The sequence below is a fragment of the Dromaius novaehollandiae genome, chromosome 1 (assembly GCF_036370855.1).
Source record: "Dromaius novaehollandiae isolate bDroNov1 chromosome 1, bDroNov1.hap1, whole genome shotgun sequence".
NCBI lineage: Eukaryota > Metazoa > Chordata > Aves > Casuariiformes > Dromaiidae > Dromaius > Dromaius novaehollandiae.
In genome coordinates, this window is record NC_088098.1 from 218,007,854 (window position 1) to 218,024,186 (window position 16,333).

The 16,333-nt window shown below is 72.7% G+C and overlaps 1 protein-coding gene across 2 annotated transcripts; it reads right to left on the reverse strand.

Moving 5' to 3' along the window:
- Positions 1–1,125: 1,125 nt before the first annotated feature.
- INPPL1 (inositol polyphosphate phosphatase like 1) lies at positions 1,126–14,452 on the reverse strand. Of its 2 annotated transcripts, none has more exons than XM_064505271.1 (28): positions 14,213–14,452; positions 10,814–10,877; positions 9,425–9,575; positions 9,214–9,340; positions 8,987–9,124; positions 8,821–8,911; positions 8,618–8,707; positions 8,402–8,500; positions 8,126–8,276; positions 7,867–7,973; positions 7,600–7,702; positions 7,308–7,457; positions 6,773–6,890; positions 6,587–6,683; positions 6,352–6,490; positions 6,166–6,265; positions 5,973–6,061; positions 5,798–5,879; positions 5,458–5,547; positions 5,171–5,284; positions 4,994–5,082; positions 4,800–4,887; positions 4,514–4,669; positions 4,358–4,442; positions 4,125–4,277; positions 2,699–3,323; positions 2,388–2,515; positions 1,126–2,302 (listed from the first exon to the last, which is right to left on the reverse strand). In XM_064505271.1, the coding sequence occupies exons 1-28, from the start codon at positions 14,365–14,367 to the stop codon at positions 2,075–2,077; spliced, it is 3,807 nt and encodes a 1,268-aa protein (XP_064361341.1). In that variant the 5' UTR covers positions 14,368–14,452; the 3' UTR covers positions 1,126–2,074. The 2 variants fall into 2 exon arrangements, with proteins under 2 accessions (XP_064361341.1, XP_064361342.1); XM_064505272.1 differs by having other exon boundaries at positions 2,073–2,302; positions 7,308–7,504; positions 14,213–14,451.
- Positions 14,453–16,333: the final 1,881 nt, after the last annotated feature.

A 16,333-nucleotide genomic window follows, 5' to 3' on the forward strand; every position in this document is an offset into this window, starting at 1 on the left:
AGAGGAGCAGGGATGGGAGAGGCGCAGGGATGGGAGAGGAGCAGGGATGGGAGAGGCACAGGCTCTGGGACAGCAGCAGTAGGCTGGGTGCTGGGTCCCAGCAGAGCCCAGGGCCTGGTTCAGGAGGCGCAGGGGAGCCTCGGGGGAGCCCCGCTGGCCGTGTGTCCCAGCGGACGGGTGGCTTTCAGAGGGAACCCCGGGACGAACCCCCTCTGTGCGGGAAGACGGGACCGCAGCTGAGGGCTGCCGGAGCAGGGAGCTTCCCGGCGAGCCCAGACGCGGGAAGAGCCCGTGCAGCAGGAGCGCAAACGGGGCCGGCAGCACAGGGCAGCGTGTGAGCCCGGCTCCCGCCCTGGGGGTGGAACGAGGGGGCCCAAAGCCCAGCTGGAGCTCACAGGTGCATCAGGTGGCAGAAGGAGGGATGCTACAGCAAAACGTGGTTCCACCGACGGAGAAAGCCCACGTTTGAGGCAGGTCCTGGCAGCGAGGGGCAGGTGAGGCCCTGCACCCCGGGCAGCTCACGGTGCACGTCCCCTTGGAGCCCTTCTCCAAACCCATGAAGGCCAGATGCCACTGGGACCTACCCGGCAGGGCGAGTGCGAGGCTGGAAGCGCTGTGGATGCAGTGGACCAGGGCAGGTGCGATGGACCACGGGGGCTGCAATGGACCACAGAGGGCATGAGGGACTGTGGGGGAGCATGATGGACCACGAGGGGTGCGATGGACTGTGGGGGGGGTACGATAGACCAGGGAGGGCACGATGGATTACAAGGGGCGTGAGGGACCACGGGGACACGATGGATCAGGGTGGGCAGGATGGACTGGGGCAGGTGCAACGGACCACGGAGAACATGATGGACCACAGGGCACATGATGGACCATGGCTCTATGATGGACCGTGGGGGGGTGCAATGATTGTGGGGGGCACGATGGACCACAGGGAACATGATGGACCATGGGAGATGTCACGGATCACGGGGAGTGCGATGGACCAGGGTGGGTGCAATGGACCATGGGGGATGCAATGGACCGTGGGGGCCACGATGGACAACGGTTTGGCCACCAGCTCCCGGGATCCCAATCAGGCCACGACTGGGGAGAGAAAACCACCCGGGAGAGCCGATCTCTAAGCAAACACGGGCTTTTATTGCTTCAGTACAGGGACCATGGGGGGAGAACACGTGAACATCTCAGGAAGGTTCTTCATCCTAACACTTAATCTTTTTTCCTCCAGGAAAGAACATTAAGCAAACAGAGAGAGTTCCAAATAACAATTAAATTAAACATTAAAAAAATAGCTCATGATTTAAAAAAAAAAAAAACAAAACAAAAACACAGAGCACAACACAACGGCGTTTTTAGTAGGATTAAATTCACACCAAACGCCCCGCGAGCTAACGACGGGAGAGGGCGGCGCGGGGAGAGCCCAGGGCTGGCCCGGCGCTGGTGAGCCGAGCGCATCCTTCATCTCGGCCGGAGACGCCGCGTCCGACCGAAAGCGCCCTCGGATTTGGCCCCGGCATGGGGAGCCGGGGGGGGGTGCGACCCCCCCTCAAAGCCCTCCTGCTTCGGTTGCCGCCGGGGGGCTGGGGTAAGGCACGGGACCCCTCGGGGCACCGGGGGGGGCTGAGGTTTGGCTGAGCCAGAAGGGCACTTGGTGAGGCCGCGCGGCGCCGGGGAGGGGGCCGGTCCGGCGGGAGCCACCGGGCCACCCCGGGACGGGCGGCGCGGGCAAGGCACTGATCCTGCTCGGCTGCTCCGCGGGGGCTGCGGAGCCCCCGGCGCGGGCGGGAGGCCCCCGAGGACGCGGCCCGCGCGGGCTCCGGGGGGGCCCCCGGTCCCCGTCCCCCACGGCACCCAGCCGTGCAGCACGAAGGCACTTGGGACAGCTTTGCATGGAGCATCCTCCTCCTCCTCCTCCTCCTCCTCCTCCTCCTCGGCGGCGAAGGCAACGTCCCCGGGGGGCACCCGGGCCAGGGTCCGGCCGTGGGGCGCTTGCCCCAGGACCCCCCCGCTGGACGGCAGCTGACCCCCCCCCAACCAAACCCGGCGAGGCGAGCGCGCTTCCCTTCTCTCAATAAATAAGAAATAACTTAACCGGGGGGAGGCCCCAGCGCTGGGACCCCCCCGTGAAACCGTCTGACCAGGACCCTGCTGCCCCCGGGGGGTGCTGGTGATGGGGGGCTGCCGGGGGGGCGCGATGGGGGCCGGCTATTTCCTGAGCTGCAGGCTCTCCAGGAGGACGCGCTTGTGGCCGGGGTCGAGCACGCCGGCCTCCTCCAGGTCCTCCTCCGTGATGTCGCTGCGGGGGGGGGCAGAGGCGTCGGGACCCCCTGCGCGGGCCCAGGAGTCCGGGCTCCCGCGCCCGCCCCCCCCCTCGGCCTCACCTGAGGAACTCCAGGTCGTCCCAGCCGTTGTGCACCAGCCCCGGCTCGTACCGCTCCAGCCCGAGCGCCCGCAGCCACTCGCCCACGCTGGACTCGCCGGGGCCGCCGCGGCCCGCCTGGCACAGCGCCTGCGCGACACGCGCGCCCGGGGGTCACCGCCGCGGCCCCCAGCCCCACCGAACCCGGGCAGGGACCTGGGATGCAACCCGGGACGGGGGGCTGCGCCGGCATCGCGGCTCCCCCCCAGCCCTGGGGGCCGCCCCGCAGCCGGCACAACCCTATATTAGCCCTCCGAGACTCCCCGCGCGCACCTCCTCGGCCAGGTCCTCCTCGATGCTCTCGCGGATGGGGTGCGGGGGGAAGGCGAGGGGGCGGCCGTAGTCGGGGTGCAGGCAGCGCGGCGGCAGCTCCAGGCGCCCCTTGGGCAGCGGCGGGGCGGGCGCCCGCCCCCCCCCACCGCCGCCGTACTCCACCTCGCTCAGCGTCTTGGCCATCTGCAGCACCGAGCAGGAGCGGTCGTCCCGCAGCCCCCCGGACGCCTGGGCCCCGGCGGGCGCCTCCAGCACGAAGGCGGCGGGCAGGGGGGGCCGGGGGTGCAGCTTGGGCGGCTCGGCGGGCGGCTCGGGCTCGGCGGCGGCGCGGGGCAGCGGCGGCGGGGGGAAGTCGGGCGGCGGCAGGTCGAGGGCCCCGGCGTCCTCGTCGGAGGAGGCGTCGCGGCCCGGGGGGGGCGGCCCGGTCGAGGGGCGCTGGCGCCGCTCGGGTGCCGCCAGCTGCGCCTTGGCCCTGGGGGGGGGCGGCTTGCCGGGGGGCGGCGGGCCGGGGGTCTCGGGCGGCGGCAGCGGGTGCGGCACCCCCTCCAGCACGTAGTACGCCGGGTTGTTGAAGCTGTTCTTCGGGGGGGCTCCCGGCGCCTCCGGCACCCCCTCCGCCTTGGGCCTGCGGGCAGAGCGCCCGGCGCCGGCACCGGGTGCGAGGAATCAGTGTCCTGCCCCACTGCGCACTGCTGTGCCCCACTGCACACCGTCCTGCCCCATGCACGCCGTCCTGCCCCATTGCATGCTGCTGTACCCCATGCACACTGCTGTGCCCCATGCACACCGTCCTGCCCCACTGCACGCTGCTGTGCCCCGTGCACATTGTCCTGTCCCATTGCATGCCGTCCTGCCCCATGCACATTGTCCTGCCCCACTGCACACTGCTGTGCCCCATGCATTGTTCTGCCCCATGCACGCTGTCCTGCCCCACTGTGCAGTGCTGTGCCCCATGCACATTGTCCTGCCCCACTGCACACTGCTGTGCCCCATGCATGCCATCCTGCCCCACTGCGTGCTGCTGTGCCCCATGCACGCCGTCCTGCCCAGTTGCGCACTGCTGTGCCCCATGCACACTGTCCTGCCCCACACACGCCGTCCTGCCCCACGGCACACCGTCCTGCCCCATGCGCACCATCCTGGCCCATTGCACACTGTCTTGCCCGGTCACACCATCCTGCCCCACACATGTTGTCCTGCCCCATTGCACGCTGCCCTGCCCCATGCACACCATCCTGCCCCACGGCACTGTCCTGCCCCACTGCATGCGGTCCTGCCCCGTGCATACTGTTCTCCCCACACACACCGACCTGCCCCATTGCACTGTCCCGCCCAATTTTACTGTCCTGTCCCATTGCGCGCTGTCCTGCCCCACGCACGCCGCCCTGCCCCACGCACGCCGCCCCGCCCCACTGCAGGCGCTCACCGGCTCGGGGCGGCCTCGTCCTTGGAGGTGCCGCGGTGCAGGGCGGCCGGGCGGCCGGCCGGCGAGGCGCCGCCTTTCTCGGGCTCGTCCACGAGCTTGCCCAGCGGGCAGGCGGCCGGCTCCCCCCCCGCCGCGTGCTTCCTCCCCGCGGGCCTGGGCGAGACGGCCGTCACCGCGGCGCCCGCCCCGATTCGGGGGTCCCCCCCCCGCCCGCCCCGCCGCCCCCAGCTCACTTGACGTAGTCCGGGCTGGCGCGCGAGCCCAGCGGCAGCTTCCCCTTGCCGGCTCCCGTCTCGTCCTTGTCGACGCTGATCCACTCTGCGAGCGGGACGGGGGGGCTCAGCGCGGGGCCGGCGGCGGGGTCCCCGCGCCGACCGCGCCGCGCTCACCGTAGAGCCGCTCGCGGGTGCCCATGCGCTCGGCGGGCACCCGGACCTTCATGGAGCCGCGGATGTTGCCCGTCTCCTCGCCGCGGTGCGACAGGTAGGTGAGGAACTGCTGCGCCGTGCTGCCGATCATGGACTTGAGGGCGATGACGCACTCGCCTGGGGGGGGGGAAGGCAGCGGGTCGCGGCCACCGCCCAAGCGGGCACCGGGGACGGCCCACGGCGTGGATGTCCTCGAGGAACCCGCCCCGCCGCCCACCGGGACGGCGGGGCCCGCGGCGACGCTCACCGTACGACTCGTAGCCGTCGAGGGACTTGACGGTGAGCAGGAGGTGCTGGTCCTGCAGGTACTCGATCTCGGAGAGGATCGGCTTCAGCTGCGGGCGAGCGGAGCCCAGGGTGGCGGGGGGGCACGGCGGGCCGGGGGGGCACAGCCCCGCGGCGCCCGGCTTGCATCCCGCCCCACCGCCCCTCGGCCCTCACCGTGGGCAGCTGCCGCGACGACCACTGCACCTTCAAGAAGTTGATGTTGTCGCTGCTCTGGCTGTCGTTCTCGAAGCTCTTCTTGAACTCTGCGGCGGGGACGGCGCGGCGCGGCGCGGGTCAGGCCCCCGGGGAGCCGCCGAGCCCCCCCGGTGCCCCCGGCCGCCCGGCGCTCACCTTCCAGGCAGGTGGAGTAAAACTCGATGAAGAACTTGGTCCGGCTGGCCGTCTTCACGATGGCTTCGATGCTCTCGAACTCGATGTAGGCCTGGTCCGAGGACTTGGAGAGCCCTGCGGGGAGAGAGGAGCCGTCCGGTCCCGCGGCGCCCGGCCGCGGGGGGGACCATCGAGGGGGCAGGGCCGGGACCGGGCCCAGACACCCCGGGGATGGGCGACCCGAAGGGAGAGGCGCCGTGCTCGGGTGCTCGGGAGATCGCGGCCCCCGCGGCCTCTCGCCCACGCACCTTTCTTGGAGACGAACTGCGACGTCACTCCGACCTCGAAGGAGCCGAAGACCGGGGAGTGGTCGCTGCTCATGATGTCGTCCGTGCAGCCTGCCGCAAGCGAGGAGGACTGATGCTCCGGGGGGCTCGGGTGGGCGCCCGTCCCATCCCATCCCATCCCATCCCGTCCCATCCCGTCCCGTCCCATCCCGTCCCGTCCCATCCCGTCCCGTCCCGTCCCGTCCCGTCCCGTCCCGTCCCATCCCATCCCATCCCATCCCATCCCGTCCCACCCCATCCCATCCCATCCCATCCCATCCCATCCCACCCCATCCCACGAGCAGCGGGACGCCTCGCTCACCGTAGGAGTTGCAGTTGACGTGCGTCTCCGGGTAGGACTTCCAGAGGATGCGGTCGCACCACGACGGCACGTTGGTGCGGACCTGGGAGAGGCAGGAGACGCGGGGGCTGAGCGGGACCCGCGCGGCACCCGGCCCCCCCTCGCCTCGCCGCGCCTTGCCGCCCCCGGCACCTACCCCCGTGGGCTTCTGCTTGTGCCAGACGTAGGTGTCCCGGGACCCCCGCTCGTAGCGGTACGTGGGCGGGAAGGTGATTTCCTCTTCGCCTGCAGACGCGGCCGGGGTGGGGGTCAGGCCAGGCCCCCCCAGGCCTCCGCACGCCGGGACCCCGCCGCGGTCGCCCGCCCCACGCGGAGCCCGCCGCCCTCACCGAATCGCAGGAAGACCTTGTGCTTCTCCTTCTCCAGGTTGAGCTGATCCACCTTGAGCAGCGGCTCGAACTCCTTGCGGCTGATGTAGTTGAGGATCTCCTGCGGGGCAGAGACGTTGGCACGGGGGGGGGACAGGCAGGCAGGGTGGCGGGGACGGCAGCCTGCCCCACGTCCCTGCCCGTCACCTGGATGTCCATGTCGAGGCGGTAGTTGAGGTCCCCGAACCAGAAGAGGTGGGTGAAGCGGAGGGAGATGTCGAAGGAGCTCAGCTGCTTGTCGCCCAGGGAGAGCAGGCGCAGGATGTCCAGGTAGTTCTGGTTCCTCCTGCCCAGGAGGGTCAGCGCCGCGAGACGCGGGGCCGTGAGACCCGGCCCGGCCCCCCACCCTCCCGGGACCGGCCGAGCCCCGTCCCGCGCTCACCTGGCCGTCTTCTCGTTGCCCGAGGTGAGGTGGCAGTTGACGAAGCCGAAGGAGGTGCCGTTGAACATGAAGGAGACGCCCACGGCCCCCTTGTTCCCTGCGAGGCCGGGGGACGGGCAGGCTCAGGCCGCGGCGGGCTGCGGCCCCCGGCCCCCCCGGGGCGGCCCGGGGGGCCCGGCCACCTACCCAGGGTGTTGGCGATGCCCGTCTTCACGCTGGAGGTGCTCACGTGGCTGATGCGGTTCTCGTGCTCGGGCTTCACCAGCACCGCGATCTTGATGTTCCACAGGGACTGCATGGCCACCTGGGGGGGGGCACGGGCCGGAGACCCCCATCCTGCGCGGCCGCCCCGCGGCAGCCCAGCCCTCGCCGCGCCGCGCCGACGACCGCGACGCGCGGACGGGCGGAAGGGCAAACCCGTCCCCGCGGCACCCAGGAGCTGGGCACCTCGGGGTGCCCCGTCGGGGAAGGAGCCCGTCCTCCTGCCAGGCTTCCTCCACCCAAAGGCGCTTCCAGCCCGCGGCCGTGCTGGGGCGGGGGATGAGCTGGGACAGGGGTTATTCCCCGCGTTAACCCCCCCGCCGCGGACACCGGTGGCAGCTGAGTGCCCCAGCACCGGCGCCGTCCACCCCAGAGCACCCGGAGACACCGAGCACCGCAGAGCTCTGCCGTCTCACGGGCAGCTCCAGCTGGGAGCCCCCGGCAGCCCCCAGACTCCTACCGGGCGGTACTCGGTCTCCGTGAAGTCCTTCAGCACGGCGCGGAGGAAGTCCACCCACTCCTTGTCCCCCAGGGAGTTCTCCTGGGTGCCGAAGACGTAGATGTCGTGGGGGATGGCGACTGTCGCCTCGTCCAGCGTCTTGCCCAGGCCCTTCGAGGTGAACCACGACGTGATGCTCTTGGGCGGAGGCACGCTGCCTGCCGGGGCGGGCACGGCCCGGGGAGACACGGTCAGCACGGGGCCGGCGGGGGCAGACGCTGGGTGGCCCCCCCGGGGGGGTCCCCGCGCTCACCCATGTTCCAGGTGCCGATGAAGATGGAGATCATGTCGGGCTCGTCCTGGTGCGAGTGCCTGTTCTTCATCAGCTGCAGCAGCTGGCAGAAGGCCTCCCGCTTCTGCGGGGGGGCCGGCGGCTGAGCGCGGCGGTCCCCCCAGTCCCCCCCCCGGCAGCAGGGACGGGGTCCCACCGCGACAGCCCCCCAGCAGGCACAGCCTGCCCCACGGCCGTCCCTGCCCCACGGCCGTCCCTGCCCCGCGAGCCCGGCACGGCGCCGCTCACCCGGGCGCTGACGAAGATGAAGTCCTTCCGCTGCGTTTTATCCTTCTCCTTCTCGAAGACGATGCCCAGCTTGTTCTGCACCCGCTGCGACTTGATCAGCTGCCGGACTGGCGGGGAAAACCGGAGAGGCGCTGAGCGCCGGCGCAGCCCGACCCGTGTCCCGTCCCCGTCCCGGAGACACCAGAAACGGAGGGTTTTGCCCCGCTCAGCCCGGGGCGCCGAGGACCCCCGCCCCGCGCCCCCCGGCCGCCCCGCTCACTCTTGTCGTGGGTGAAGGTGTTCCAGTCCTCCTGCGAGTCCTTCTGCTTCTTCAGCACCACCAGCTTGCCCCCCTCCACGTCCACGCTCAGCGTGTACTTCTGCGACTTGCCGATCTTGGTCAGGTCCCCCAGCGTGACGTCCAGCTTCACCTGCGCCGCGAGCGGGGCTGGGAACCTCCCCCGGGGCCGGAGACTCCGGCGAGCGCACGGCGCGCCGCCCCGACGCCCGCCCGGGACAGCCCCGGGGCCGGGGCGAGCGCGGGCACCGGCCTCACCTCGAAGGTCTGCACGGGGATGCTCTTGGCCTTGCGCGACGGCGGCTGCGCCGGGGCGGCCTGCGCCGTGCAGCTCATTTCTTGGAGGGCTTTCAAGGCCTGGCGGGGAGCGACGCCGGCAGCGTGGGCCCGCGGCCGAGCCGGAGCCCGGCTCAGCTCCGGCGGCTGCCCCTCGGCTCCCGCGCCGGCCGGCCGAAGGGCCCATCCATCCCTCACCTTCTTCTCGATGCTGGAGAGGAAATCCTTGAGCACGGACAGCTTCAGCACCAGGCTCTCCAGCTCCTGCTCCCCGCTCTGCGCCGGCGTCTGCAACCGCAGGGCGTCGGGGGGGGGGGGACACGGGGCGACCGCCGGGGCGGGCGAAGGAGCCGGCGCGGTGCCCGGGCTCCGGGCGGGATGCCCGTCCTCGCCCGCCTCACCTGCTGCAGGATCTTGGAGACCATGGGCGAGCTCTGCTGGTCGAACACCTTGGAGAGGATCTCCAGCCCCGACAGCACCTTGTCCACCTCGCTGCGAGGGGCCGGTGTCAGCGGGGGGCACGGGGGGGGGACCAGCGCGTCCCCGCCGCCCCGGCCCGCCGCCCACCTGTGCAGCCGCTTGCAGGAGGCGACGAGGGTCTTGTTGAGGTGGGGCAGGCTGCTGGCCCCCCCTCGCACCGCCTCCAGGTCCAGCGTGTAGCTGCCCTTCAGGTACTCGTGCGAAACGCTGCTGAGGCCGTTGGTGCTGCCGGAGGGAGGGCGGCACGCTCAGCGCGAGCGCAGGGGCTCCGCGGGCCGGGGGGGGGGACACGCGAGCTCGGGGCGCCCGCTCACCTCTCGGCCGCGCCGTCCGGCACGGCTGGCCCCGGCCCCGGCGCGGTGGGGCTGAGCCCCGCGGAGCCGCCCGGGAAGCTGCTGGAGCCGCAGCGGGGCGGCAGCGGGGGCTTCTCGTCCTCTCCATCTGCAAGGCAGGCGGGAGCCGCTCAATGCACCGCCGGGGGGGCGCGGGGGGGGGGGCCCGGCCGGCGCTGCCGCCCCGCCGTACCCGAGTAGTCCCTGTCCTCGGCGCTCTCCTTCTCCTTCTCCCTCTCCACGGGGAAGAGCAGGGTGCAGACCAGCCCCTGGCCGGGCTGCAGGTAGAGCGCGACGAGCTCGCCGAGGGTCTTGAAGCGTCTCACCTGCACGCCCTGCGAGGTCTGCGGGGCCGGGGCAGCGTCAGCCCCCCCAGCACCGCGGCACGGCACGGGGGGCACGCGGGGGGCCTCCTTTCCGCGGCCGGCCCGCTGCCTCCTCCCTCCCGGAGGCGGCTTTTTTCCTGTCTGCCGGGACGGCACAAAGGGGCTTCTGTTGCTCTAAAACTACGCGGCGGCGCGGGCCGGCCCGCCGGCATCGGCGCTTGCGAGGGGAGCGACGCCGGAGCGGGGAGCCCGCGGCCGCCCCGGCACCCAGCTGCGAACAGCTGCAAACAGCTGGAGCAGGCCCGGGTGGGGAGGGATCCTCCCAGGCTAGCGGTGCCAGCGCCGGCCCCGCGGGCGGGTGCTCCCGTGCCAAAAGAGCCTCTCGGGCTGTTTCTGCTTTTGCCGGGGTTGTGCCGCGAGCGCCGTGAGCAACCCCACGTTGTGGGCCTGGAATAGGCGCCCGGCCCCCCGCGCTGCTGCCCCCCGGGAAAGCCCGGCTCCGGGCACCCCCATCTCCTCCCGCACGCGACAGCAGCTGCTGCGGCACCAAGCTGCACGCCGGGGTGTCCCGGCGCCCGCCGCGGCCCTGCACGGGGCCCTTCGGCTGCGGCAAGCGGGCACCGGGCGCAGCCTCCCGGGACGGGGCCGTGGGCCGCTGTGCGGGCTGTGCCGGCAAGCGCCCTGCATGCATCCCCGAGGAAGAGGGTGCACGTCCCCGTGCACGTCCCCACGCGGAGGTGGGCATGTCCCCGTGCATGTCCCCACGCGGAGGTGGGCACGTCCCCGTGCACATCCCCGGGCACATCCCTGCACGGAGGTGGGCACATCCCTGTGCAAATCCCTGTGCAGAGGTGGGCACCTCTCCATGCACATCCCCATGGACATCCCTGGGTGGAGATGTGCACGTCCCTGTGCCCGTACCCGTACCCATCCCTGGGCAGAGATGTGCCTGTCCCTGTGCCCGTCCCCGTCCCCGTGCCCATCCCCAGGTGGAGATGTGCCCATCCCCATGCCTGTCCCCATCCCTGTGCCCATCCCCAGGCAGAGATGTGCCTGTCCCTGTGCCCGTCCCCATCCCTGTCCCCATCCCTGTGCCCATCCCCAGGCGGAGATCTGCACGTCCCCATCCCCGTCCCCATCCCCGTGCCCGTCCCCATGCCCAGCCTGGGGGTTTCCCGCAGCCCCCGGCCGAGCCGGGCAGCCGCGAGCCCCCGCGCCCCGGCCCCCATGGGCACCCCGCGCCCCGCGTCGCCCACCTGCACGGCCAGGAACTCCTCCTCGTCGGGCAGGATGCGGTAGGTGTGCACGTGCTTCTGAAACCTGCGGCGGGCGGGGGGGCGGCGGGTGAGGGGGGGGCGCGTGCCCCGGCGAGCCGCACCGCCATCCCGCCTGGCATGCAATGAGCTGGCAGGCCTCAGCCCGGCTCCCGCGGAGAAACGCCCGCGGGAGGCCGGGAAGGGTCCAAGCCAGCATCGGCTCGGCGCCGGCCGCGCTCCCGGCCCGGGAGCCGGAGGCCGCCGGCAGCCGGGAGGCCAGGAAGCGGTTTGTTTTCCAGTGGAAGCTCGCAGGAACCGGGGACGCGCTCCGGGAGCAGGGGTGAGCGGCGGCGCTGAGAGACGGGGCGCCGATGCCACCGGGAGCGGGGGCCCGACGGGGGCACGGTGGCGGGCGAGGTGGCCCCCGGCCGCGGCGCTCGCAGAGGTCACCGCGAGAAGAGCCACCGCTGTCACCGCGCCAGGGCCACCTGCGAGCGGGCCGGGGGGGGGGGGCGGGCGCCCTTTCCCACGCCCCGCGGGCAGAGTTAAGGGGATTTGGGGCAGGCGGGTGGCATCCGAGGCGGTCCCCGTCCCCGAGCAGCCTCGCAAAGCGCCAGCAAACCCCCCCCCGTGCACGGCCCCCCCCCCGGCAGCCCCACACACCATGGGGCAGCCAGCCAAGCAGCTCCCCCCCCGCCAACTGCCCCCAAACCCCACGTGGGTGCCGGGAGCCCTGGCCGGGCCATGGGGGCACATGGGGGGACCCCAACCGGGGGGGACATGGGGGGCTATATGGGGGGGGTCATGGGGGTCCCTGTGGGGAACCCCAGTCTGGGGTCATGGGGGGGCTGGGAACCCCAGCTGGGGGGAGTCATGGGGGGGCCCTATGGGAAACCCCAAACCACGACTTGGGGGTCTCCATATGGGGAACCCCGAGGGGTTGGGGGGGGACTCCAATGGGGGGGGGGTCCCAGGGGGTCCCTATGAGAAACCCCAAAACACAGCGAGGGGCCTCGACACAGTGAACCCCAACTGGGGGATCACGGGGGGGGGGTCTGTACAGGGAACCCCAGTGGGGGGGTCCATAGGGGGAACCCCATTGGGGGGGGTCATGGGGGTCCATACGGGGAACCCCAATGGAGGGGGGTCACAGCGCCTGTATGGGGAACCCCAACACGGGGGGCCACGGGGGTCCATATGGGGAACGCCAATGGGGGGATCACAGCATCTGTATGGGGAACCCCACCGGGGGGGTCACGGGGGGTCCACAGAAGGAACCCCAATGGGGGGGCCACAGCATTTGCATGGGGAACCCCAATGGGGAGGTCATGGGGGTCCATATGGGGAACCCCAATGGGGGGGTCACAGCATCCATATGGGGAACCCCAATGGGGGGGGTCACGGGGGTCCATATGGGGAACCCCAATGGGGGGGTCACAGCATCCATAAGGGGAACCCCAATGGGGGGGGTCACGGGGGTCCATATGGGGAACCCCGAGGGGTCACGGGGGGCCCCCCGGGGAAGCCCCTCCGGAGGCCGGGGGCCTCGACATGGGCACCTCCGCCACGTCCCGTCCCCCCGTCCCCCCCCCGGCGCGGGGGCCGCTATTTTGGCCGCTAATCCCGCAGACGGCCCGGGAGCGGCGGCGGGCTCCCTCGCTCGGGCGCCCGGAGCACAAAGAGCCATTATGTGGGAGCGGGAGCGCGGCCTCCTCCTCCTCCTCCTCCTCCCCTCCTGCTCGACGGGCAGGCGGCCGGGGGAGGCCGGGGGGGGGGCCGGGCGCTGCCGGGCTCCCTCCCGGCGCAGTTCCCTTTCCTCCTCCTGCCCCCGGAGCTATTTTTAGGCCGCGGCGGCCGGCCGCGCTCCCACCGCCGGGAGCCGGGCGATTGCTTCCGGCACCGGGCGCCCGCCGCGGTGGCACGGCCCGGACCGCGGCCCCGTTGCAAACCCCGCTGGGGGGGCCACGGCCCGGCCGCGGTTTCCCCATGGGTGCTGGGGGGCAGCGGGACCCCCGGGAGCAGGGTGCTGGGGGGGAGCAGCCGGCCCCAAGGGGCCCCGGGCGAAGGGCTGGGGGCAGCGGGGCTCGGCATCCCCCCCCCCGACGGAGACCCGCTCTGCCCCCCAAGCCATGGGGCAGATCCCCCCCTCCCACTCCCAGAGACCGGGGGCAGCGGCAGGGACACCGTGGCAGGGACACGGCTGTCTTCGCTGCCGCCCCCGGGCTGGGGACCCCCCCAGCCGGGACCCCCCTGGGCTGGGGACCCCCCCGGCCTGGGACCCCCTTTGGGTTGGGGACCTCCCTGGGCTGGGGACCCCCCCCCCAGCTGGGATCCCCCTGGGCTGGGTCCCCCTTGGGCTGGGGAACCCCCCCAGCCTGGGACCCCCCCCGGACTGGGGACCCCCTTTGGGTCAGGGACCCCCCCATGCAGGTGCCCCGTCACCCCCCAGCCGTGCCTGTCCACCCCCCATTCCCTAGGGCTCCCAGTGCTTGTCCCCCCCCCCCGTTCCCCTGACCACGGGGGTGCCTGGTCCCCTGCCCCCCCCGATCCCCCCCAGGGGTGGGCTCAGCCCCTCCCCACCCCGATGCCACCCCCGTCCCCCGGGGGCCTGATCCCCCCGGGGCCCAGTGCCAGGACCCCCCCACGGTGCCATTAACCCCCACACACGGTGCCAGGACCCCCCCGCAGTGTCTGGTCCCCCCCACGGCGCCTCTGCCCTCCCCACGGCTACCGGTGCCCCCCCGTGCCCTAAGTCCCCCCCCAGTGCCGGTTCCTTCCCCCCCGTGCCACTGCCGGTTCCCCCTCCGGTGCCGTTGCCCCCGGTGCCGGGTCCAGTGTTCCCCCCCCCCCGTGCAGGCGGCCCCTTCCCGGTACCTCTCCCCCGGCGTCGTTGCCCCCCCGTGCCGGGTCCGGTGCCCACCCCCCAGTGCCAGAGCCCCCCCCGGTACCAGAGCCCCCCCCGGGGCCGGTTCCCCCCCCCCGTGCCATTGCCCGTTCCCCCTCCGGCGCCCTTGCCCCCCGGTGCCGGGTCCGGTGCCCCCCTGCGGGTCCGGTGTCCCCCCCCAGCGCCAGAGCCCCCCCCAGTGCCGCCCCCTCCGCTGCCGGTTCCCCCCCCGGGCCTGGTTCCCCCCCTCCCCCGCGGCGCTTCCTCCCGGTGCCCCCCCGGCACCGCTCCCCCCCGCGGCGCTTCCTCCCGGTGCCCCCCTGGGACCGCCCCCCCCGGCACCGCTCCCCCCGGCGCCGCTGCCCCCAGTTCCGCCCCCCCCCGGTTCCGCCCCCCCCCCCGGTTCCGTTCCCCCCCGGCTCCGCCGCCCCGGTGCCGCCGCCGCCGCGTGGCGCTGCGGGCCGGGCCGGGCCGGGCCGGGCCGGGCCGGGCCGGGCCGGGCGGGCCGCACTCACAGCACGCAGAGCGCGTAGGCGCCGGCGACGCTCTCGCTGTCGCGCACCAGGAAGCTGCCGTCGCGCCCGGCGCGGGCCAGCAGCTCCTCGGCGGCGGCGCGGCTCAGGTCGCGGTGGTACCAGGGCGGCGCCGCCGGGCCCCCCGCGCCCGCCATGCTCCGCCGCCGGGGCCGCTCCGCTCCGCTCCGCTCCGCGCGGGGCGGGCGGCGGCGCCGGGGGCAGGGCCGGGGGCGGGCGGCGGGGCCCGCGCGGGGCGGCGCCGGGCAGCGCCGCGGGGGCTGGGCCGCCCGGGGACGGCGGCAGGGCCTGCCCGGGGGGGGTGGACGTGCCACTGCCGCCCGCGCCCGCAGCCGCGCCGGGGGCTGCTCCGCCGTCGCGGGGCCCCGCGACCCACGCGAAGGGCATGGCGGGGTGCGCGGCCCGGTCCGGCTCGGTTCGGCCCAACACGGCCTGGCCCGGTTCAGCCCCGTATGGCCCAGCTCGGTTCGGCCCAACACGGCCCGGTTCAGCCCCGTATGGCCCAGCTCGGTTCGGCCCAACACGGCCCGGCCCGGTTCAGCCCAGCATGGCCCAGCTCGGTTCGGCCCAACACGGCCCAGCCCGGTTCAGCCCAGTATGGCCCAGCTCGGTACGGCCCAGCTCGGTTCAGCCCAACACGGCCCAGCTCGGTTCGGCCTAACACAGCCTGGCCCGGTTCAGCCCAGTATGGCCCAGCTCGGTTTGGCCCAACACGGCCCGGCCCAGTTCGGCCCAGTATGGCCCAGCTCGGTTCGGCCCAACACGGCCCAGCCCGGTTCAGCCCCGTATGGCCCAGCTCAGTTCGGCCCAACATGGCCCAGCTCGGTTCGGCCCAACACGGCCTGGCCCAGTTCAGCCCGGTATGGCCCGGCTCAGAACGGCCCAGCTCGGTTCAGCCCAACACGGCCTGGCCCAGTTCAGCCCAGTATGGCCCAGCTCAGTTCGGCCCAACACAGCCCGGCCCAGTTCAGCCCGGTATGGCCCGGCTCAGAACGGCCCAGCTCAGTTTGGCCCAGCCCGGCCCACTTTGGCACAGCACGGCCCGGCTGTGTTCAGCCCAGCTCAGTTCAGCCCAGCAGGGCCTGGCTTGGTTCAGCTCAGCACAGCCCCACCCAGTTCAGCCCGGCTCGGTTTGGCCCCACCCAGCCCGGCCCATGGCCCGGCTCTGTTCTGCCTGGCTTGGTTCAGCCCAGCACAGCCCAGCTCAGTTCAGCCCGGCTCAGTACAGCCCAGCTTGGTTCGGCCCAGCATGACTCATTTCGGCCCACCACAGCCCGGTTCGGTTTAGCCCAGTTTGGTTTGGCCCAGTACGGCCCAGTTCAGGTCAGCACGGCCCGGCTTGGTTCAGCCCAGCACAGCCTGGCTCGGTTCATCCCAGTGTGGCCCACTTCAGCCCAGCACAGCCTGGCTCAGTTCGGCCCAGCTCGGTTTGGCCCAGCACAGCCTGGCTCGGTATGGCCCGGTACAGCCCAGCTCGGCTTGGCACACCACAGCCTGGCTTGGTTCGGCCCAGTACGGCCCAGCTCGCTATGGCCCAGCTCGGTTCAGCACAGTGTGGCCTACTTTGGCCCAACACAGCATGGCTCGGTACGGCCCAGCTCGGTTCGGCCCAGCACAGCCTGGCTCGGTTCAGCCCAGCACAGCCCAGCTTGGTTCGGCCCGGTGTGGTCTCCTTCAGCCCAGCACAGCCCGGCTCAGTTTGGCCCAGCCCAGCTCAGCTTGGCACAGCCTGGCTTAGCTCAGTTCAGCTGGGCCTAGCCTGGCTCGACTCGGTTCGGCCCAGTACGGCCCGGCTCAGCTTGCCTCAGTTCAGCCCAGCCCAGTACAGCCTGGCTTAGCTTGGCTCCATTCACCCTGGCTCTGTTCAGCCCGCTACAGCTCTCCTTGGCTCAGTTCAGCCCAGCTCGGTTTGGCCCGGTGTGGCCCGGCCCAGCTCAGCTCAGCTTAGCACAGCACAGCCTGGCTTGGTTAAGCCCAGTACGGCCCAGCTCGGCTTGCCCGAGCCCAGCTCAGTTCAGCCAGGCCCAGTTCAGCCTGGTTCAGTCCAGCTCAGCCTGATTCGGCTCAGCCCACCTCAGTTCAGCTCGGTTCAGCTTGGTTCAG